The sequence below is a fragment of the Sapajus apella genome, unplaced genomic scaffold, assembly GCF_009761245.1.
Source record: "Sapajus apella isolate SASKATOON/1434 unplaced genomic scaffold, GSC_monkey_1.0 scaffold65, whole genome shotgun sequence".
NCBI classification, from domain to species: domain Eukaryota; kingdom Metazoa; phylum Chordata; class Mammalia; order Primates; family Cebidae; genus Sapajus; species Sapajus apella.
The window spans coordinates 4,221,230-4,244,320 of NW_022437005.1; the positions used below are offsets into that span (position 1 = coordinate 4,221,230).

General features: G+C 40.8%; 1 protein-coding gene across 2 annotated transcripts in view; it reads left to right on the plus strand.

Annotated features, from left to right (window-relative positions):
• The window catches only part of PCSK2 (proprotein convertase subtilisin/kexin type 2), a 244,114-nt gene that overhangs the window by 164,768 nt on the left and 56,255 nt on the right, over positions 1–23,091 (plus strand). For both annotated transcript variants that reach the window (XM_032248043.1, XM_032248044.1), the window contains one exon: positions 16,626–16,702. In XM_032248043.1, the coding sequence (XP_032103934.1) occupies positions 16,626–16,702 (77 nt within the window). The remainder of the gene's footprint in view (positions 1–16,625; positions 16,703–23,091) is intronic.

Here is a 23,091-nt window from a genome sequence, read left to right on the forward strand (position 1 = left end):
AAAGAAAGAAAGAAAGAAAGAAAGAAAGAAAGAAAGAAAGAAAGAAAGAAAGAAAGAAAGAAAGAAAGAAAGAAAGAGGGAGGGATTGAGGGAAGGAGGGAGGGAGGCAGGGAGGGAAAGAGAAAAAAAGAGAGAAAGAAAGAAAGGACCATCCTAATTGAGGATTTCCAAATATCCCCCATTTCATGTAGCTCATCCTTCAGGAAATAGGACACTTTTCAACTAACACAGTTAGGCTATATCCCCCAAAATATTATTTTTTTCCTTGAATGGAGTTAAACTCTTTCTGAACCTGAGAGAATACGGCCCTGAAGGAAACGATGCCTGTTCCTGTGATGAAATGACCAAAGAGGAAAAGCACTCAGCATCTTGCCTACCAAGTCAGGGAGAACTCATGACCCACTCAGTGGTCATTTTAGTCAATTTTGGGAAGAAAACAGTTCTTTAGAATAGACCTCCTAAAAAGGCTTGAAAGAAAAGTTAGTACATTCCAAAGCTATGATTAGAAATAATCTGTAATTCTCTACCAGGAGAAGACTGCTTTATTATCACATAAAGTTACTCTAGTCCACTAGCCAGTTGCTGTTTGTTTATGTTAACTTTTACTTACAGGAAGTAAAATTTATTCCTTTTGGTGCACTGTTCCATGAGTTTTGACAAAAGTTCATACAGTCAAGAAGCAGAACATTCCCATCACCCAAAAAAATTTTCTCCTGCTGCCCCTCTTCCTATCTGCTTTTTATTCCTATAGTTTTATCTCTTCTAGAATGTTATACAAATGGAATCATATAGTATACAGCCTTTGAGTCTGGCTTTTTCAAGCATTCATGATTTATCCATGTGGTTGCGTACATCAATAGCATGTTCCTTTTTATTGTTGCATAGTATTCCATTATGTGATGTACCACAATGTGTTTATCTATTCCCAGTCTGGGAACATTTGGATAACTTTCAGTTTGGACAATTATAAATAAAATCATTACATACCTTCACATACAGGTTTTTGTATAGAATTTAGATTTCCATTGTCTCGGGATTGAGGGGCTGTATGGTACACCAACTGCTATTTAGTGTCTAGAAAATGTGACGGTCCTCAGAGTCATGGAGTCTAGAAACTGTGCAGTTGTCCTGGAGTTGAGGATGCTTTACTCTGTGAATATCATTCTCACTTGAATAGCCTTAGTCTGTGAGTGAATGGGCTGTGATAGACCTTGTGTAGCTGTTCCTCCCAGCTCTGGCCCCAGAATCAGATAAGGACTCAGGCTGTGAACACTGATGTCTTCAGTCCAATGAGACAAGATCATAACTTGCCCATTTTTATTTTAGGTCCCGTGTCAAGCGAAGCTCAGATACTTCATTTCTTTTCCTTTTTCCATCAATTTTTGTATCTTAAGAGTTTCATAAAGATTTATAAGCAAGTATACCTCGAGATTTTTAACTGAATGAAATAAATTTAAATGAAATTCTGAGTATTTTTCCATTTGATTTTTTGGAAAATATATGCAGTTCCCAAATTTGAACAATTAATCTGCATTTATAATGTAAGATTATGCTCCCAGAAAGCTAAAGAAAAGTTAAAATTATCATAATTATATAATCCCTATTGTACTTCAACTCTTAGACATAACTTTTAATCATTTAACCTCAAAAAGGTGAATATTTTTCAATTTTTTTCTTTTTCTCAATCACTACCAAGCACAGTTGAGTTAAATCCAATAAGTATTCTGTTAGGACCAGAGATTTTCTGTTCAAAGAACATTTAATGATTTCTCTCTTGTTTCAATTGTATTAAATTTATGAGTCCTCTATTTTTTATTTCTAGTGTCAGTTTATTTCATTTCCATTTTCCACTTTTTTTTCTAAAATAACAAAATCCAATTAAAATGTGTAAATAATGCTGCTTACAACACCTCCATACCTAAATGTGGTATAAATAAAAGTAGTATGGCACTGGCACACTAAAAAAGGAGGCTTGAAATATCAACATTTAATGTAAAAAAGTGTAAGTACGGTAATGGAAAGCAAAAATTTGAAGGTTTGGAAACTCTTGGAAGCATTCTTGTGTTTCTCTGCCAAATTCCAAAGGCAAACAATTTCATTTTTATAATTTTGTTAGCTGGGCATAGTGATATGTGTCTGTAGTCCCGACAACTCAGGAGGCAGAGGCAGGAGGATCATCTGAACCCAGCAATTTGAGTCCAGCCTGGGCAACATAGCAAGACCCTGGATCTGTTTTCTGTACCTACAGTTTTGTCTATAATAACAACAAAATGATAATAATAATTTTTTTCATGTACACAGCGTAAGTGAGCTCTACCTGACAACTCTTATAATGTCAAATGATAGTGACATCAACAAAACAACTTAGCCAATTCTTGAGATTTGCGTATTTGTTTATCTGATACATTTGTTGAGAGCCTGCTTTGCGCAAGTGCTAGCAAGTTAAAAACCCAGCACATATCCTTGAACCACTTGGAGTAAACTGGAGGGGATGGAAAAGCGAGGGACATCATCTACTCGCAGCAGAGTGTCATGTGAGGAGAGGACATGGAACAGAGAGGCACAGGGGTTGGATGAGCTCTCTTCCTGGTTCTTGAAAATGCCAAGAATGATGGTGGCAGCAGGAATGGCAAGGAGCACCATGGGTCAGGGTGTCATCTCCAAAAGGTCTAGGGCAGAGTATTTCCTTCCCAAGAAGCCAGTGTCCCAGAATTCACCTGCTGGAACCTCTGTGCAAAAAGAAATTGTGTGATTAATGTGGATTTTGGTGTTTCATCTTGTAGCAACTTAATAAGGTATGTGCCCAGCTTCCAAATGAAGGCTATAATCCCTTTTCCATAGTTTATGAATTATGAAGTTGGATTCCCATCCCAAATGCTGTCAAAGTTTTTTGGCTTCAAAACCAATTAAAATGATGAATAGCTGTGAAAGGAACCAGAAGTGCACTTAATCTTTCTCCAGAACAGTTGGGGATCAGTCCTTTTTATGTCACATTTCGCATTAGCTAGGAACATAAAATTGGTCTTGTTCAAAGGTAAGATTCAAACTACCTTTTTTTCCCCCAGCTATAAACACTGAGATATTTACAAAGTGCCTGTGCTTCCTTTCTGCTTATCTCCCAAGGTCATGACACTATTTCCATCTTCTCCTCTTAGCAATGTTATCCTAAAAAGAATCATCAAAGCAAAGATTAACTGTTACAAGAAAAAACAAATCAGCAAGAAGATTGCTAGCAAGTTTTGGGGCTTGGTTTATTATGGATGCGAAAATGAGTGAGAAACCCAAGTCCCTGAGTCCACCTTTCATGATGATAGTCCTGATCTGGTATCATTTAATACATCTTAGGTCATAATGTTCTCACTCAGTGCTGAGTGCGCTGGGATGAGAAAGGTGTTCACAGTCTTGTACATTTTTTTCTTTACTTTTCATCATAAAAGTGAGCTGCAGTACAGAGAGAAGAGAATGCATTCTAAGTCAGAAGATCACATTTTTTGCACTCAACCACTTCTAGCTGGAAAACATTGAACAAATTACATATTCTCATGGAGCCTCAGTTTTCTTATCTGTAGAATGGGGTTATAATATTTAATTCTCAAAACTGCTGTGGGGCTCACATAAAATTAATTTGTGCTAAACTACACACATTTATAATTTATACATAAAACCTATATGTGTGTGTATCATAGCAACAGACCCCGATACAATATTTAGTGCTCATACACCTCTCGTTTCGACAGGAGGAAAAAAACGTCATCTAAGATGTGTTTAAGACAAAGTTTCTAATCAATGATATTTGGACACAACAACCCTTTCGATGAGGTGACTCAGCTATCAGTGGACTCATCTTTGCTATTTTTAGAGCTGGAAAAGGAGAAGCAGGTGATACTGAAGTTGTGTAATCAGTCTCAGGGGGAGGGCTATAAACTAGTGTCTCCATCTCTCTCAGGACATCTGGAATCCAAGATAGTGGCTTGACCTCGCCAGCCATTCAAAGGCCAGCGGAACACTCATAGAGGAGGCAAGGGTGGAGAAGCTTTGAGCACTGACTACAACATCAGAGAACACCCAGTTAAAGGAGAGGAAAACACAAATTGACTTGTACCTCATCACCTTGACAACACAAATTTAGACTCTGGCTGCTACATTATCTTCTGGTGCCTTTTCCAGCACTGCTCTCCTTGAGCTGATTTACACAGTTGCTATTGTAGAGCCTTGACAGCATACCAGTCTTTGTGGAACTGCAAGAATCAGGCTTGAATTGCCCTCTGAGCCAGCTAGTCCTGGCCCCTTCAACCTTCAGCCTTCTCTCTGGGCAAGTCCATAACTGCAGCTGTTGTAAGCCCACCTGCAGGCTGCTCTCCTCCTGTCCTGGGTTCCGGAGGGCGTCCCTGTGTGATCACTCGCCTTAACCTCTTATTAAGATATCAAGGCTACATTCCATTGCCTTTCCTAAACCCATGTCTTTTCTATTTCCTTCAACTTCAAGTTAGCCAGTGTTTCCACATCACCCTCTCCTGATGTGATAGGGAATTAAGTGATGATGGCTCACAGCACTGCTGGGGCTGCTTTTACAAGAAGCTCACTCAAGGTCAACTTTTTTTTTTTTCTTTTTGAAACAGGGTCTCACTGTGTTGCCCAAGCTAGGAGCATATAATTGCACAATCATAGCTTGCTGCAGCCTCAACTCCCAGGCTCAAGAGATCCTCCCACCTCAGCCTCCTGGGTAGCTGGGACTACAGGTGCGTACCACCATGTCTGGTTAAATTTTTTTAATATTTTTTGTAGACATGGGGTCTTGCCATGTTGCCTAGGCTGAGTCAAGGTCAATTTTGTCATCATAGGGGACACAGAGAGGCCTCGGCAGTGAAGGCCACCAGGAAATGGGAGAAATCCAAGCAGGCTGGAGCAAGGCTGGGAGAATCAGCCAGTTCTAGGGCAGTTGCCTAAGTAGAATGGGTCATGAATTTGGATCTGCTTCAAGCAGTATCTATGGATACTCAGGTCAAATTTGGACAATGAGGCCAAGTAAAGACTTGAGCGCAGAATCAAAGCACACTCAGAGTTACCCACGTGCATCTCCATTTTCACTAAATCCAAATTACACCTTACAACACTGTTAACTTTAATTTATCTGTATCATTTGTTAGAATCTAGAAAATATATATTGTTTCTTTCCAGGAAAAAGTCAGGGTATAAAAATAAGTATGTGTTGAAATATAAAAATATTTTTTAAAAGTTTAACTCAGCTTGGCATTGACTTTGTCTATAATAGGGTGTATTTTTTTAATTTTAATTTTTAAATACACCCAATTTGACAGAAACTTTAAGCAACAGGGTCAAAAATAATTCAGACCTTACTATTCATCGAAATTTGTTTAACAGCAGGAAACCCTCCACTCTGAACTTTTACTCTTCTTTCTTGCAGAATCAATCCCTCCAGCAGCCCTCAACTACCAGAAGCACAAAAATTCAATAATATGATGCTTAGTAGTCGCACACATTTTCCTGCTTTCTTTTGTTTTCATTGGCTCATTCGACTTCTCCTTCAAAACCAAAGAAATCCACTGTGACAACTCTGTTCTCAGAGCTGACTTTTTCCATAGAAAGAACTTTGGTCTGAGACATGCCAAGAAGTTCTTGACGCTCCCAAAATTAACACCCTTCAATCTTTACTATTAGAGATTGAACTAACTTGTTTCAATGTCCATTCACTTCTGTTAAAGCAGTTAATATTGGGAAAGGCAATGTCTGAATGTATTTCTGCCAAGATGTGAATGGTTTATCAAAATCAATTTCTTCCCGTGGAAGAGTTTAGGTGGAAGGGAAAGAGAGAATGCAAGAAAAGATTATAACAGGGAGGCTATGGATACAGAAAGGAGAAGCAGGGAACCAAAGGCAAACCTGTCACCCTTTCACAAATAAAAGAATCAGTGTGGGCTGGGTGCAGTGTCTCATGCCTGTAATCCCAACACTTTGGGAGGCCAAGGAATGAGGGTCTCTTGGGGCCAGAAGTTCAAGACCAGCCTGGGCAACACAGTGAAACTCTGTCTTAACAATTTTTTTTTAATTAACCTGGCATGATGGCACACACCTGTAGTCTCAGCTACTCAGGAGGCTAAGGAGGGAAGATCACTTGAGCCCAGGAGTTGGAAGCTGCAGTGAGGTGTGATCATGCCACTGCACTCCAGCCTGGGTAACAGAGAGAGACCCTGTCTCAAAAAAACAAACAAAAAAATGCAGGTTCAGTCAGTCTGGGCTGGGACTTGAGATTCTGCATTTCTAAAAAGTTCTCAGGTAATGTCAGTGCTGCTGGTACACAGACCACACTTTAAGCCACAAGAGGGCTAGGATATGAGGTATTAACAAAGATGTTAGCTCAGTAGTTCTCGATCTGGACTATACCTCAGAACTACCTAAAGAGGTTTCGTTGATTTTGTTGGTTTTTTTTAAACTACTGATGTCTAAGCCCTGCCTCAGATCAATTAAATCAGAATCTAGGAATTGCTCAAGTATTTGTATTTCTAAAAGCTCTCCAGGTGATTCTCTTGTGCAGCTTGAGTTAGGAACCACTGTTAGCTGATAACTAAAGGTGCTATTTAAAATTTCATAATAATATATTAGCTCATGAAGGCTAATGAGATACCCCAGCTAAGGGCATCTTCCTCTGCAATAGCAACTTGGTATTGTACAATGGGGGCAAATAGTTGGTAGTCAATCAATTTGTTCAATGAAGAAAATAAGTGATTGGCTGAATGCATGAATGACTGGAAATGTTTGAAGCCAATGGTCTATAGAATGAAAAGGATGACAGCCCTAATGTCAAAATGACAAGTGGCAGGATGGGTATTTAAGGACAGATCAACTTTTCCATCACTCTTTCAAATCCCCCAGAGAAGTACTCAACTCTTCGTCCACTTTTAAGGCTGACTTTGTTAATGAGTAGAGGAGTCAAAGCCCCAGATTTTACCATTACTTTATTCCAGTGTTTCCCAAACCAACCATCAGTCTCTACACACCTTTGAAACTTTTACTATTGGTGTCATTATTTACCTAGTATGTTTCTTTCAATCGACTCACTTTTTAACATAACAAATGTGTTTTAAAGGGAAACTACAAATCACTATTTCAAATAGAAAAATAACTAATATCCCATGACATCAGTAGAATTGACTGTCAAAATAAATGCAAAGTAAGCAACTGACGCAGGGAGTATCTGCCTGCCAACGCTTGCCTCTGTCAGATAAGAAGAAGGATTAACAAGTATAGGGAGGTGTTAAAGCCACAGGAGCACTTAGCTGAGCTTTGTCACTGGCATAGTAAGAAGGATGGCAGGATGTTTTGCGAGGACCCACAGTCCTGCTGTGCAGCGCCGTGTTATGTAACATGGAAAGCGTCTCACGGCATTCTCAGCCAATGACTGTCAGACTGTACTCAGAATCCCAGGGGCCACTGGGCAGTGTTGAAGAGGCCCTAGAAAACAAGGAAGTATTTCAGATTCTGAGGAACTCAGTCATCAATGTCATTTGTCTTATTTAGAGTATGATTTTTATTTTTTTAAAAAACATCCTACTTGTTTAAGGAACAGCATAATCAACAGAGAACAAAGAAACAGGTTGAACCTTGCTGTTGAAATCAGGAGAATTAACTTTCTTACTGGAGGCATATTTGCTGGTTTCAGCCTCAAAGGCATTATATCAACCTTGGATATGAGAATTCACTAAATAAAACCATGCTATTAAAAAAATCAGACATGTGCTCCCCTAGAACTCTAGGGAAGTGTAGCCCTCTGTGGGAGGTTAAATTACTAGCTAAATTTATATACTTAAATTTAAGCAGAATGATCCACTGATGTTCTAGGAAGTAAATGCACTCACTCTTTTTTATTTGCCAGGTATTTGTTTTTCTTTTAAATAATGCATGTAGTAGAATATGGCAAATATAATTCTGATGCAGAGAAGCAAGATTGCACACTTAGAAGACAGGCCTCTGGAGCCAGACTGCCTGGTCTTAATCCCTGCTCTGCCCCTCATCATCTGTGTGACCTGAGGCAAAGTATTCAACCTCTCTGTGCCTCCATTTCCCTGCTCATAGGATGGGGATGATACCACATAACGACATCATAAGGATGAGCTGATGCATACAAAATATCTAAGAGTCCTTTATATAAAATATGCACTCAATATGTGTTACCGGATATCATTATGGAAAAAAAAAAAAAAACACAAAATGTAATAGAGTGAAAACTAAGCCTTCCTTCCCCCCCATACCCCACGCCTCTCCCAAGGCAAAGCACCGTAAAAAGACTCTTGCGCTTCTTCCCAGAACTAGTGTATACTTACCATCAAGTCCATCCCTCTCTTCTGTGCAAATGGGAGCCCACTATACACTCTATTCTATACATTGCCTTTTTTGCTTAACAGTATTTCTTGGGAATGATTTCATTGCCAGTTTCATATCTCATTCTTTGCCAGAGCTGCAGAGTTTTGCATCATACGAGTGCTCCAGAATTTCTTTAATTCATCCCCAGTGTTGGAGATTTAGGTTGTTTCTAATCTTTCACTATTACAGTCGCTGCTGGAATGAATATATTTAAACATACATCTTTCATTTATATGCACGTATGTCTTTAGGGTAGAGTCTTAGAGGTGGAATTGCTGGGTCAAAAAGTCCATTCATTTTTATTTTGATAGATCTCGCCAAATTTCTCTTCTAAGGGATTGTGCCAACTTCCACACCAACCAACCTCGCACAGAAGCACCTGTGTCCCCTCATTCTCAAAATAATATTTTAAATACATTAACAAGAGGTAAAGGTAATCAAGTCTTTTAGTCTGTTTGAGCTACTGTAACAAAATATCTTAGACTGAGTAATTTATAAACAACAGAAATCTATTGGCTGCAAATGTGGAAGCCAGCATTCCAAGACCAAGGTGCCAGCAGATTTGGTGCCTGGTGAAAGCCTATTGCTCATACGCAAGGCCTTCCTGCACTTCTTCATATAGTGGAAAGGTTTTAACAGGCTCCCTCACGCCTCTTTTATAAGGGCACTAATCCCATTCATGAGGGCTCCACCCTCATGACCTAATCACCTCCCAAGGACCCCACCCCTTAATACTGGGGATTACATTTCAACATACGAATATTGAAGGAACACCAACACTCAGACTATGGCACCAAGGAATGCTATTATATTGACATAGTTATCAAAAGATTGAAATGACACATTTGTGAAAAGCTAACATATGTTCTTTATTAATGCATCAAATAATGAAATCTAGTGGCAGATGGGGTGTGCTGAAAAGATCCTTTTTAGCATACCTGCAACAACCCTAATGTGGAATGAAAATACAATTGATGACATGCTCACAGGAGCTGCCAATGATATTGTGGTTTGTACTTCCCATTCGTAATTGAAGGAAACGCTCAGTTTGAGGTTGTGGCTAGTGCAAATAAAGATGTAAATTGTTCCACTCAAGTTTAGAGCCTATCTTGGAGCCAGCTCTTAGAGCTTCATTACAACGAATGGCAGCTTCTTTTTAATATATCAGGTCAGCCCCAGAAATTTATGCTTTTAGAGAGGCTCTTAAAATTCATGTGGGGAATCAGCCTCCATCTAGCTTAGTACACGCTTCATTGGCCTTCTAAAATAGCAAGTCGAGCAAGAATACACAGACAGGCAGAGACAACTCTAAAGACGCTCTCCAGAGGTGTTTGCCTCAGCTGTTACTTAGAACGACTGTTCACTCCTTCCTGCAATGCAGCTGCTCTCCTCCCACACAGAATTTTGGAAAATATCAATTAAAGATGAGATTTTAAATATCTTTTAAAAAGATAAAGGCACCTTTTTAAATTTGGGGCACCCTATTAGCCATTAGGAATTAATGTTATTATTTTCTCGTCTGTTTAGTGCTTAGAACCTCTCCCAAGTCTGCTGATAATGGTGGCAATGAAGGCCAAAGAATGGAGCTACTTAGCTCTGGAAAATACTGGCCAGGCACAGAGGCTCACACCTGTAATCCCAGCACTTTGAGAGGCTCAGACAGGTGGATCACTTGAGGTCAAGGGTTCTAGACCAGCCAGGCTACCATGGTGAAACCCTGTATCTACTAAAAAATAAAAAATACAAAATACAAAAGTTAGCCAGACATGGTGGCTATAATCCCAGCTACTCAGGAGGCAAAAGAATCACTGGAACCCTGGGGGCAGAGGTTGCAGTGAGCTGAGATTATGCCACTGCACTCAAGCCTGGGCGATAGAGCAAGACTCCGTCTCAAAAAACGAAAAAGAAAAAGAAAATGAAAAAAGTCCAGCCACTCAGGACACAGGTTGGGGAAAGGTGACACCTGTGTGGCCTGACTGTTAAATTATATCATTCCTCTTATCTGGAGAGTGCTTCAGTGATTATAGAAGTTGCTAGAATTTCCAGAAGCAATAAGAAAGTGATTGGAAAAAAGTGTTAAATCCACAATGGGAGAACACTGTGTCACTGGAAAAATATATGACCCGGGCAGCCTTTGGAGCATGGAAGAAAGATTCAAACCAATTTCTGATTATGTATCTTTTCCTAAATTTTTTGAATGCTGGAGAAATGTTAAATTTCATTAAGTTTACAGCCAGATTTAATATAGACATAAATCCCTTTAATGTTGGTTTCAGTCAAAAGCGAGCTGAACATTATCGTTAAACCAGTGCATGTGGGGGAACTATTTGAAGAAAATCAAAGTAGGCACAGTTGGGAACGTGAAGCCATGACCATATTAGATGCAAGTAGGCGCAACTGCAAAATTCTTTAGGCTCTAATGGATTGGGCTATTTTGCTTCTCAGTTTCCATCCAGATGAGCTTTGTTCTGGGGCAATATGGTTGCAGTTTGAGAGTCTATCTGAAGAAGCTCATTTCTCTTTCATTAGTCCATGAGCACAGTGCAATTTCAGCTAATACTGTTACACAGCTCCTAGCTGGGTTATTTGGTTAAATGCCTTCAGGGAAAGTAGCAAGGCAAAATAAAAGGACAAATGCAATGCAGTTTCTTGTTCTGAGTTCCTGTAGCTGTGGAATTACATTGGCAGTTGATCATACGCCACATTGTACTCGTGATCATAAACTCCTGTTATTTGAGATGTTATTCAAGTCTTGTATTATTTGCTGTTTCACAAGAAACATCTTGTCTCCTGTGGTGCAATTTCCTTGAGGTTGGGTTTGTATATGAGTACAACTATAGAGACTTGTTTCTCGTCAGGGTTCATGGACATGCTAGTAGGTATATAGTGCCATTTGTGTGAAATTGAAAATGGCATTCCCTACTGGCAGGTGAACTGCAAAACAGCACCCTACCCTCTCTCTGGGCAAATTAGAAAAGGGACCCTCTTATGGGTGGACAAATGAACAAAAAGTAGCCCCTCTGGGCTGACAATTCTTTTTTAAAGCCTCCCCCACCTTGGGGTACAGAGGTGGTGCATATGGCTTAAATAAGTCCAATGCAGACCCTAGTTGCTCCCTGTGGGCAGGAACCCCTGTGCAATGCACAACCTGCACAACTGTATGTTACAGCCCTGTTTACAGAAACCACTTTCACAATTTTGTAGTTGGACCACAAGAGTTTGCCGCTCAGTACTCTAAAAATATCTATTCAACCACATCAGTGGATGTCCATATTAATAACATTAGCTTTCTTTCTTATGGCAAGTACCTGCCACTCTCTGCCAAGGGCAATGTTCTAACCTTGGAAACAAACAAGACACTCGTAGGTGGAAAAACAGAAGAACTACAGGGTGGTAACCCCTAGGGGCTGCCCTTGACCAGTGGTGGGCAGTGCAGTGGCAGAAACCATGGTGGTACTTCCTCATCATCACAGTGTAAAGCTCTTCTCAGCCTCCATCAGTATCCGGTGAGCTGAGGCCCAGTATCTGCCTGATAACCCACCTTCAACTAGCATGAGATGCAGGAGGATCAAGCTTGAAACTCCCAACAAGGTAGTCAGACTAGTTCATACCCGATTCAGCAGCTACAGCCCAGGAGAGAACGGGGTTTGGGGCATATATGTCTTAGAGCAAAGAGATCTGCCCAGAAAGACAAAGACTGAGTGAGATGCTATAGTGCGGGCTATCAGAGGGCAGCCTGGGAGCCCAAGACGCCTAGGACTTCGGTCAGGGGTCGGCAGACTCTTTCCAATAAAAGGCCACATGGTAAATACATTAGGCTTTGAGGGTTTTTGTCACAACTACTTATCTTCTGCTGTTAGAGTGCAAAAGCAGCAGCAGGCAATTCATAAACAAATGGATGTGGCTGTGCTCCAATACAACTTTACTTACAAAAACAGGCTGTGGACTGATTTAGCCGGTGGACCACATTTTGTGACCTTTGCTGTAGGCTATCAAAGAAAGAGGACACAACAGGAGAAGTCAAAGGCGAGGCATTGCGCATACTGCGTGGGGCAACCTGCTTGCCAGCTTACATCCTTCTTTCATTTTATCCTCACAGCAACCCAGTAGTAACAGTTTTACCACCTACATTTTGAAGATGAAGAAACTACAGTTTCTAAAAAATAAGAAAATTTCCAAGGTCAAAAACAGCCTCGTTTCAAAACCAAGTCTGTTTGCCTTGAATGCCTCTCTTCCTCCCCCTATGCCAAGCTGGTACCTGCAGACATATTTGTCTAGGGCGGCCCAGCAAGGGAAGTGCATTGATCACAGAGGCATTAAATTTCAGATTTGGGGGTATGGATGGCAGTGCCAGGGCCAGGTGCAATCTCAGGGGCCTCAGAAGCTTCTCTGTGGATATAAAAATCATGGGCAACAGCCACCACTGACTGCAGGAGCTCCCACCTCTGTCATCACCAGCCTTCCGAGAGACCAGCCCTAAATCTGAAAGGTGCCATTTGTGGGCCTGCGTCTTTGACAGCCACGCAAATACAGCACCTCATATATAAAAAGCCAGTGGAATCTGTGAATATAAAAAGTGACTGTCCTTTCTTAGCGTGGTGCAGGCCATCTGTTTGAAAAGTACACAGTGCAAACAGTGCCAAGTTGTAATTATTAAACTTTCTAGCTAACAGCAAGTCCCATCTTTCTTTCTAATTACACATTCAAATATTCAGAAATTAAGCCCTAGAATTATTAAATACCAGAGATGGGTTTTTTCCTCCCTTGCACTAAACTTTTAGAAGAGAAAACGAGCCATCATCAGAAGTTTCTTCCAGAAATAACTCCCCCTGAGGTCAGCTTGGAATCAACCCAACCTTCTCACTTTCGGTGTGATGGTACAATGATATTAATTCAAGTTCTTAATGATGACTCTGAATCATCTTGATCCTGAATCATCAGAGATTAAATTATTTTCACTAAACAGCTAGTCTTTTCCAAAGCAAGAAAATCAATAAAAAGATTTCGGAAAAGTTAGAGAACTCCAAACAAAGCAAGCATCTGCAAGCCTCAGTGACCAGAACATTAAATTCACCAAACACCACCTGCTCCAAATGTCCATGTTAATCGCAATTACAGAAAACTCCAGTATCATTCAAGGCCAGTTTAACTTATTCCTGTACACAAATAACTTTATGGGAGACAGCATTGTAATTCAAATCAATCAACGACTCGGTTTGGCTGTAAAAGCATAAACAGAGCCCTTGCAAAATATTGTTCTTCCTTGCTAGAAACCGTTTGATTTTTAACCAGAAAACATACAGCCAGACAAGAATAACAACTGTTTGCCTTCCTTAATGTTCAGTGTAGACTGTTACCCAAGGAATTAAGCATTAGTCATCGAAAATTAATTGCAAAGGCAACAAAACGATTGGGGTTCCTGAGTTATCATCCATTTCATCATTCAGAGGCCAATTTGACCCCAGGCAATACACGGTCTTTCTTCTTGTCATAAAAGTGGTCGCGGAGTTCTGAGGGTTCTCAGCTATAAGCTCTGCTCACAGAACTCTCCAGGTCCTCCTTCCAACCCCTGCTGTGTCGGGGCAAACTATCTTCCCAGAGTCAGGAGCACAGCCAAGAGCCTCACCCAGACAGACCCCAGTGATAATTATCAGCTCAAAAGATAAGTCCAAGTGGAAAATTTGGGAAGAAAGTCACTCAGGCAGCAGCTACAAAGGGAAAGACACTCTCTAGTTTTCTCTCGCTGACTTCATTTCCCCCGCCAGCCTGATAGAAATGTGGTCTCAGTCAGCTCAGGTTTTGACCCTGCCCTCCCTGTGTCCAGAAGCGCCCTCAAGCTTCAAAAGACTCACACAGCCTTCCAGAGAGGGAGACAGGCCCAGTGCTAGCTTTCATCATCTGTCCACTCCGGCTTCTGCAGCAACCCCATTCCCACTGGTCTCGGTGGTCAATTCACCCAGATCCTGCCTAAACCCTGGATGCTCATTGTCCTGACCACCACAATGTCCTAGGCCAGCTGGTTCTCAGCATCACGTCTTCACCCACCTCAACCTCCCACAGAATGTTCTGCCTCTCCCTGCTCTGCACTGGGGATCAAGGGAATGCAGGATGGGGCTGCCCCAAGCCTGCAGCTCAGATGCCTCACAGGGGCACTTCTGCTCTGCCACTCCATGCCCCTGTCATGAGCTGAGTCCTAGGCCTCTCTGAGGCTGGACATCCCAGCGTGCCCCGTCCCACTCCAAGAGCACAGCTCAGAAGGAAAAGGCAGCCTCAGGGGCCTACTGAGGGGCCACTCCTGCTGGATTTCCAGCCCACCTCACCTCAGGGAATTTTAAATCTTTCTATAGAGAAACAAACGCAACTGAGCAGATACTCTTCCAAATCTACTGCTTAAGATTCAATCTCAGTTTTGAAGCCCAGAAGAAAAAGTATTAACTCATGTTTCTCTCGATATTCCTATCCCACTAACTCACTCTACCTAAGAATGCTCTTATCTCGAAAAATTCAGGGATTAGAACAGAATGCATTTGGGAAGACAAATAAGTTGCTATTTCAAGACAGTATCTCTGAAAAGAACTGAAATCCAGATGTTGCTTGGGGAGTCACTGGGGGAAAGGCCAAATCTGAGAGGGTGTCCCAGGGAAAAGCATTGTGGGCCAGATACAGAATTAAACTTTAAAACTGAATGAAAGCTATTTGGGGTCTAAGTGGGGAAGGAGTCGGAAAACTGGCGACTTGCCAGTAATTACGGTCGGTAGAGACAGGAAGACTTCCTCCTCTCAAAAAGCCGCGTGTTGAATGAAGACCCAGATGCTAGAAATAAAGGATAGATGTGCTTAAGACTCCAGGCAAATGACTGGACCACATTTCAGGGTGACTCCTGCCCAAGTACAGCATTTGTTTAAATAAATTAGCATTACAATCTGATTATTACAACTACTGGTAATTAGCTGTCCTTTGTCATCTAAACAAGCAAAACAAAAATTAATGGAATTAGTGGAGTTGCTCTTAAAAACATTATGCCATTACAAACTCAAGTGTGTCATAAAACTAGTGTGTTACCTTATGCTAAAGCACAGTTCCTAAATATGTCTTAGGACCCATAAAATCAAGAAATGCCAAAGCTGGAATATGCCTCTAAGCCAGTGTTTCCTGGCCCAATGTAGACTGTGAACCAAGAAGCCATCTGGGGTCTTCATTTCAGACCCCAAAAACAAAAGAGAGGCGAATGAGATGAGGAACTTCAGAGAGATCAGCATCTCCAGGCAAGCAGAGAGGGGAATGGGGAAGGAATGCGTTATTCACTAAACAATGGTGGATCGTCTGCCATCATAGGCCAGAATAAAAGGCAGACCAACTAAAGACCTAAATGTTAAATTTTTAAAAAAAATGCAGAATTACTTAGATAGTTTAAGTGACGACATAATTGATTTATGTGGAGAAAGATTCTCAATGGGAAAAGGGAGGTGTTGGATACACAGAATAGCACACTTTTGACCATAGGCTGTAGGGCATAAGAGTTCATACAGACACGTATTGAAGTTCGCAATGGCATATTTCTTTGTTTGATTATTCGATTTATGTCTGTCCACCCAATTAGGCTATAAGTTACATGAGGGCAGGGATGCCACCACTGTATTCCCGTACTTAGCAAAGTCTCTGACATATATTGGACTATTAACAATGTTTGTTGAGTGAATAAATAAGATCAATTGTGGACAACTTTAGGGCATTGGGCAGGAGTTTCACACCCTTAAGGGGAAAGGAAACCAGCCTATGCCAGTCTGAAGGAAGAAGCGGGATGTAAGCCTTCTGCATGAAGCATGGAAACTCTAGAGGCCATCTCACTTATGATGTGAGAACTAGAACATCTGGCCATCTGGCCAAGGAATCATCAAGGAAGCTTACCCTAAGCCCTGGGTTCCAGGTAAAATCCATTAACCCACAAAAGTTACATCAACTTAAAATGGAGAAAGTCCTGGAGAACACAGGGCTCAAATTTGGTTACCCCTTGAAGGCTTGAAATAGGATGAAATGGGGAAGCCTGGAAGAGAATATCAAGAGGGGATAGAAAGCTCCAAGGACACACTTTGGCTCCAACACAATTTTGCAAGGGTTAGCCCAGTGCAGCCCATTAACCCAGCACTCCAGGGAAGACCAGAAATATGTAGTCTTGCAGCACGTTCCCTTTACTGTGCCTCCGGCTCTATGGACCTGATGAGATTGCATTGCATTGTGTTTTTCAGAATGCCGAAGCAAGTTACGACTTCAGCAGCAACGATCCCTATCCTTACCCTCGATACACGGATGACTGGTTTAACAGGTAAACTGGGCCTTGGGAGGTCTCTTTGACTTTAGACTTTGGGATTTTATTTTACTTTGTTTTGTTTCAAGTTTGGCTACCACCAGCAAAATAATCCTCATGCTTCATTAAATTATATTGTGATTTTTCTTCTCGGTGGCTACATTCTCTAAAGTGGAATTTTTAATATTACAGTCTTCCACCAGAACAATCTTCTGTCTGATTTGTTCTGCTAAACTTGAAATTATTTATCACTTGAATCCATTAAACAGAAAAGAAAATAGAAATAACAAGTCCTTTCTCAACCCATTTCAAGGTGATTTAAAACATGCTGATTTTGCTTTATGTGTTGAAACTACTGTAGACAAGCTTTTTGCCCCATGGGTCTGTGTCTATGTGTTTTTGAAAAGTGTTCTGTATATTTTCTGCTATGACCTCTTAATAGCTTACGGAGTCCCTTTCAACAAAACAGCCAGTATGATTGAAGTATTTGAACATTTTCAAATACTTCAGAGGCAGAGGTTTGAAGTATTACTTGGGACAAACATCCTACCATGTCAAACTACCCAAAGAGTCCATCCAAGAGTATAATTTCCTTCAGCCTGTTTTTGCTACTAAACATAGAAATGTGATCTCTTTTTTCTTCAAGTAAACATTTTGCTTAAATGGTTAATTGCACATAAGAGATACAAAGAAATAAAGATGTGAGGCTTGCTCAATGAAATAATACTGTAATTTTTAAACCTACTGTTTCCCTGTTACTGATAAAAACATATGAACTTCAATTAGTTGTATAAAAATATATGATGTGTAGAGCACTTTATCTGTTTTTTTTTTTTTTCTCATAGCACTTTAAGTAGTAGATAAAACAAAAGTTGTCATTTTCAGTTTAGTGGTAAGGAAACAGGCTCAGAAGGGTTGAAGGGCTTCCTTGGTCAAACAATTCAAATTCAAGTCAAAGCCAAGATCAGCCCCATGCTTCAAATTGTTTCCAAATCCACATTTGTACTATCCTTTGCAAGTATCATTTGTATTATTTGATACAGGAAGCTTGATGACCAGAGTATGTTCAGGGGTAGAGCCTCAGTAAACAGGAAGCTTAGACTCTTTCTCTAAAATTAGTGAGTTGATCTGAGACCTCCCCCACCCCACAATCTGATGAGGGGTTGACACAGGGTACACAGGTTCTGGGTACAAATGCAAAAAAGAAGAAAAAAGAAAATAAAATTAACTTTTAATATTTTGCAAACATCATTGCTGATGTCGGATAGCACAATTCATTCTCTATCCACGTCACCTGCAACCTGAAAATGACAGGCAATGCTTGGAGGTGTGTGTTTGGAGGATGAGAATGTATGAAAAAGGTCTGAAAACTTTTGGCATGAAGTATGTTTTACCTCTATGACTTCTAACCCTAGATCTTAGCATATCCTTAGCAAACAAACCATTTCAGACACAAGAATGTCAAGTTACTAAATGAATGCCATTAAGCCGGGGTTTAAACAGAACTGGGAATGGCCATCTGGAGCACAGTGCTGAGAAGAGCCATGAGAGGGTCTGGCTTCAGTGGGATTGATTACCAACTGTCCACATGAATATCAGAAAGTGCGATGGTGACACGTGTGCTGGCTACTTGCTGTCTTTCTGTAGCTAGAAGGTACTAAATTAGTCCTTGATTGATTGATGTAAGCACAAAAATATAACCAATGGAATGGTTTTCCCCCAATCTCATTTTCTGAACCCCAACGCAATCTCCCCTAGCCAAATCTTCCTGGGACATGTGCTGTAAAAATACTCCTTAAAAAAACTAAAAACACTAGGGAAATGTCTTCTCTCTTAAATACTTCATTTGCAAACTTGCTCTCGAAAGTATAATTTTAAACCAACTAAAAACCTCCAGTTAGGACTGATTAGTGCTTAGGGCAATAAAATTCATCACTGTCAGTGGTAAGAATTCCCAAGTGTCCAATTACCCGAGACACAGTCATAGTGACTCAGGCGAGCATGATCCTCGTGCCTTAGGGAGCCAGTGACTAAGACAGAGGGTCCACTTTGACCAGTAAATGGGTTCTTCTCAATTATAAAGTTATCTTCAAAGATCCTCACCCACTATGGCTTGTTATTACAAAGACTGGATGATGCCACCACCCAAATCTTAATGACTTTCAATACATAACTACCATTGTAAATGATTATAGGAGGCGGGTGGGGTGAAGTTCAAGTCCACAGCACTGGGGAATCCTTAGCTCAAAATGTCACCATGGTCCTGGAGATGATTCCTGCTTGACTGAAGGAGAATTTAAATAAAGCGTCCCTTCCATGAGTGTAGGACATGTTTATTTTAAAAACCCTCTGGGATAAAATGATATTATGCCTGAAAGCTTCTTCAATATTACTTACGGCTTGAGGGCAGGAGGAAAGAGAATGATTGGAGCATAGGGGCGATAAAATTGGTTACGGGTGAATCGTTGTTAAAGTTCTGTGATGAGTACATGGGATTTTACTCCATTTTTGTATATCTTTGATTTTTTTTTCTAATAATAAGAAGTGAATTTAACAAGCGTAGGGCATACAAAGAGGCACTAGCAGAACTGGGACTTCAGTTTGGTGTCATGAAGCTCTTCGTTTTGGTGTGCATGCTTCCAAGGAGCTTGCAATGTCATATAAGAAGGCAACAGATGTCCAAGTTACTACAGTGCAAAAATGTAGCCCAGGCTCAAATAACACAAGGAGAGCTAATACACATTGAGCAGTTACTGTATTTAAGGCACTGTTCTGTGTTTTGCATGTATTCATTCGACTAATCCTCATACTAACCCTCTAAAATAGGTATTATGGTTTTCCCTGTTCTGGAAACTAAGGCACAGAGAGGTTAAGTAACTTGTGCAAGGTCACAAAGCTAATAAGAAGTGGAGGCAGGATTTGATGCCAGTGGGTCATTGGTCTAGGATTTTACTGAAGGCAATAAGTAGAGTTGGGAGTAGGGAACAAATCTATCCCAGGGCAAGGATACAATCTGGTCAAAATGGGCTGGTGGGGAGGTGCAGGATATGTTCAAGAGGTGGTCTGGATAACTGGCATGGGATTTGGAGGCTGGTGCAGAAGGCAGCATTCTAAGAAGGATTCACAAGTGCAGTGGGGAATAAAAGGGTTGGACAAGTTGCTAGGAGAAAGAAAGGAATTTCGTGGTTGGGTCAGAAACTGGGCCAGGCGCATAGATGAGGTTCATTCTCTCATTACACTCAAGATATGCTGCCACTCTCAGAAGCCCCAATAGCCTGGAGCCTGGCACTTGCTCCTGGCTGGCACAGGACCCAGCATGAGCCTCTCACCAACTGTGCAGACACCAAGTCATCCCACAGGTTCTTCAGGTGTTTTCCGGGCATAGGCACCAAATCTGATGCCCCATCTCTGTTCAGCAGACTTGGAGCTATTGAGAAATGTGGGGCCAAAACTCCACATTGAGGGCTGACATGCTGGCCAGCAATGGGCTTGTTGCTATTAACTATTCCAGCCACACTGACTGCCACAAAGCCTAGTTACAACGCAGGAGCAATTGCTTCACAGGAAAAGGCAGTGGCTCTCCAGCACAAGATTCTCCCTGCTGTGAAAGTAGCAAATAAAATGCACTAGAAGGGACACTCAAACAAGTAAAATGCTCCCCTTGGTTGAGAGACTGAGTTCAAGAGCAACACATCTCTCCTAGGTTTTCCTGACGCTTTAAACCATCATCTCATATCCTCGGCACTTACTCATTGTTTTCCTTTATTAAACTCCAAGGCAAGGGTGCTTTAGGGAAACAAACGTCATACATAGGCAGTGCTGCTTTTAGGGAATGTGGATATTAGAATAGCTTGTCTTGTGCTTGATCTGCTTTTATTGGATTGTTCCTGCTTAAGCAGAGCAAGTGTGTTTATTCTACTGTGAACCATTTAATAATTACACGCAGTATCTGAGCTCCAAGGATGTACTTGAAACACGGCTAAGAAATTTTCAAAAAGAATATAATTTTCTCCTAGCTTGCAAGGAGCAATACATTTGACCAATAATAATAATAATAATAACTCAAATTGCAAAAAGGTAGAAAATAATATACATTTAATAAGCATCAGTAATGTGCTAAACAGATATGATTGATTTGCTGGGAGGTATCAGGATTTAGCATCACATTTTTTTCCTTGCTGGCACTCCAAAAGTATTGACTGAGTGGCTGATGGATGAGTGGCATACCTTTTCAACATGCCAAGGTGCTGAGCGGCCTTGACATCTGTCCATTTTCAAGCTGCCTGCTGTTCTCAAGGTCTGCAGCCCACATTTTGTCAATAATCTTGCAGTCCTGCTTGGTTTTAGGTCAATGTTTGGTGATGCATTGCAGATCTGTATTCCATTACTGTGCTGTTGTCTATAAAAATCCCTCTTGCATGGCATTTCTTTGACAGGCGTTCACCACTGAAATGTCATCCCTGCCATTGACGATATTTATGAAGCGTCAGAGGATGCAGCATACTCTATCTATTAAGCCCTAAACAGTGAGAGATTCTGGGTGAGATGCAATTCTTGGCTGCAAAAAGTTTACTGTAAATTCAGCCAGAAAGAAGACATTTATTACTCAAGTAACCAAAATGGAGGGAAGGAAGATGAATAAATGGAGGCTGAAGAACATTTATCTCTTTGTGAGCCAATGTGATTAATAGCATTAGTTAAAACTTCAAATAAGAAAGATTTTCTGTGATTAACTTTTATTTTCTTATTCAAAGTCATATTTCATTCTGAAGAACCCTACGCAACAGGCCACAAACAAAGTGTGAGAAAAATGGCACTCTCTGATTGGCTATTTTCACACTGATGTAAACCAATACCTTACCCTGGTGACACTTAATGGTTTTGAAGTAGATAAACATCTTTCCCGTATGTCTTTATGAACTAATTCTGAAACCACCTCCTGGATAATAAAATGCAAACTGCTTTCAAAGACATAAGCTAACTACTTTTTAATGTGAGCTTCAAGACTACCTCATAAGTCGATATTAGTTCAAAGGTTACTGCTTTTAACCAACCCTTTCTACATCCAAACCAAAGCACAGTGAAATCCAACAGAGTTTAATTTTTTTTTTTATTTCTAGGTCCCTACTTGGATTAGAAAAGTATTTAGTATTTAAATTTTTCCTTCAGCTAAAAGGAGTAGATGTAATATAGACTTAGCAGTTGTGGAGAAAATTATAAAGATTGTAAAAGAAAGACCTATATTTGGGTATAATTACTTCTGCCTTGTAAGCTAATGTACATGCCATAGAGATATTTTATAGTCCTCAGGTGGCAATAACTCTTTTCTTAAGAGAGAAAAATACAGCACATTATGTAGACAAATGTAGTATTACATTAATTGCTTGGTATGGAATGAGCGATCCCTGAATCAGTTCCCTTATCTATAAACTGGGACTAAAGCTCCCACCTTGAAGGCTTCTGCTGGGGATTGGAGACAGCTATCGAGTGCTTGGTACGGAGCATGGTGCATGGTGAGCACTCCCTAACCAATAGCCAATAGAGTTGTGAAATTCAGTAGAGAGATTTCTACAGGAGCTAAGTCAAACATTATTCAACTGCAAAGAAAAGTAGGAGAATTGATGCTACAGGAGTAAATGGATGGTTCAGCCATTCGCCCATCTTTCTCAGACACCTGCTTTCTCATGTAAGCTTTTGACAGAAACTGGCCAACAGTCAGCTCAAGGTTAAACTTTCTGTCAAGATTCTAGTGCCTGTGTTTCTGCACTCCTGATTGAAAAAAGAGTTATAGCCAAAGATACCTTGAATGCATGAGACAAGGTTGATCTATTAGGAAAATTGAAATGTCTAGCATCTGGCCTCAGAAAGATGAGGAGCCTGATCACTTCCCCAGGAAGCAATGGGTGCTTGCCAGCAGACTCAGGGACTTCCCAGAAGCAGATTTGCTCATGCTCACCTATCCCCTATTCTAACCTATTCTGTCTGACCTATTCATTTCTCATCTGTTCTATCAAGTAGGCTCTTGAAAACCTAAAATCTTACCCTGTAGAGCTCATTGGACATTAGCCAGCAAATGTGGTTGATGCCAAACTAGCCAGGAAGTATCTGCATTTTAGTTCTAATATGCCTAACACCGGAGCTTCTTTCTCCAAAGCCACGGTTGAAAGGACTGCAGCTAGCCACCATGGGTCTTCTGTTGTCTAAGAATCTATAGACGTAGGGAGACTGGAGACCAGAAGGCAAAGACAGCCTCATGTGCATGAACCTGACAAAGTTGCACACTGGCTTGCTGACTGATCTGTCTTATCTCCTCATCTCTGAATGCAGATCCCCGAAACACTGCGGTAGAAGCTGGCTGTCAGAAACAGAACTAAGGAGCCAGTTGAAACAGCAATAGGACCAGTAGC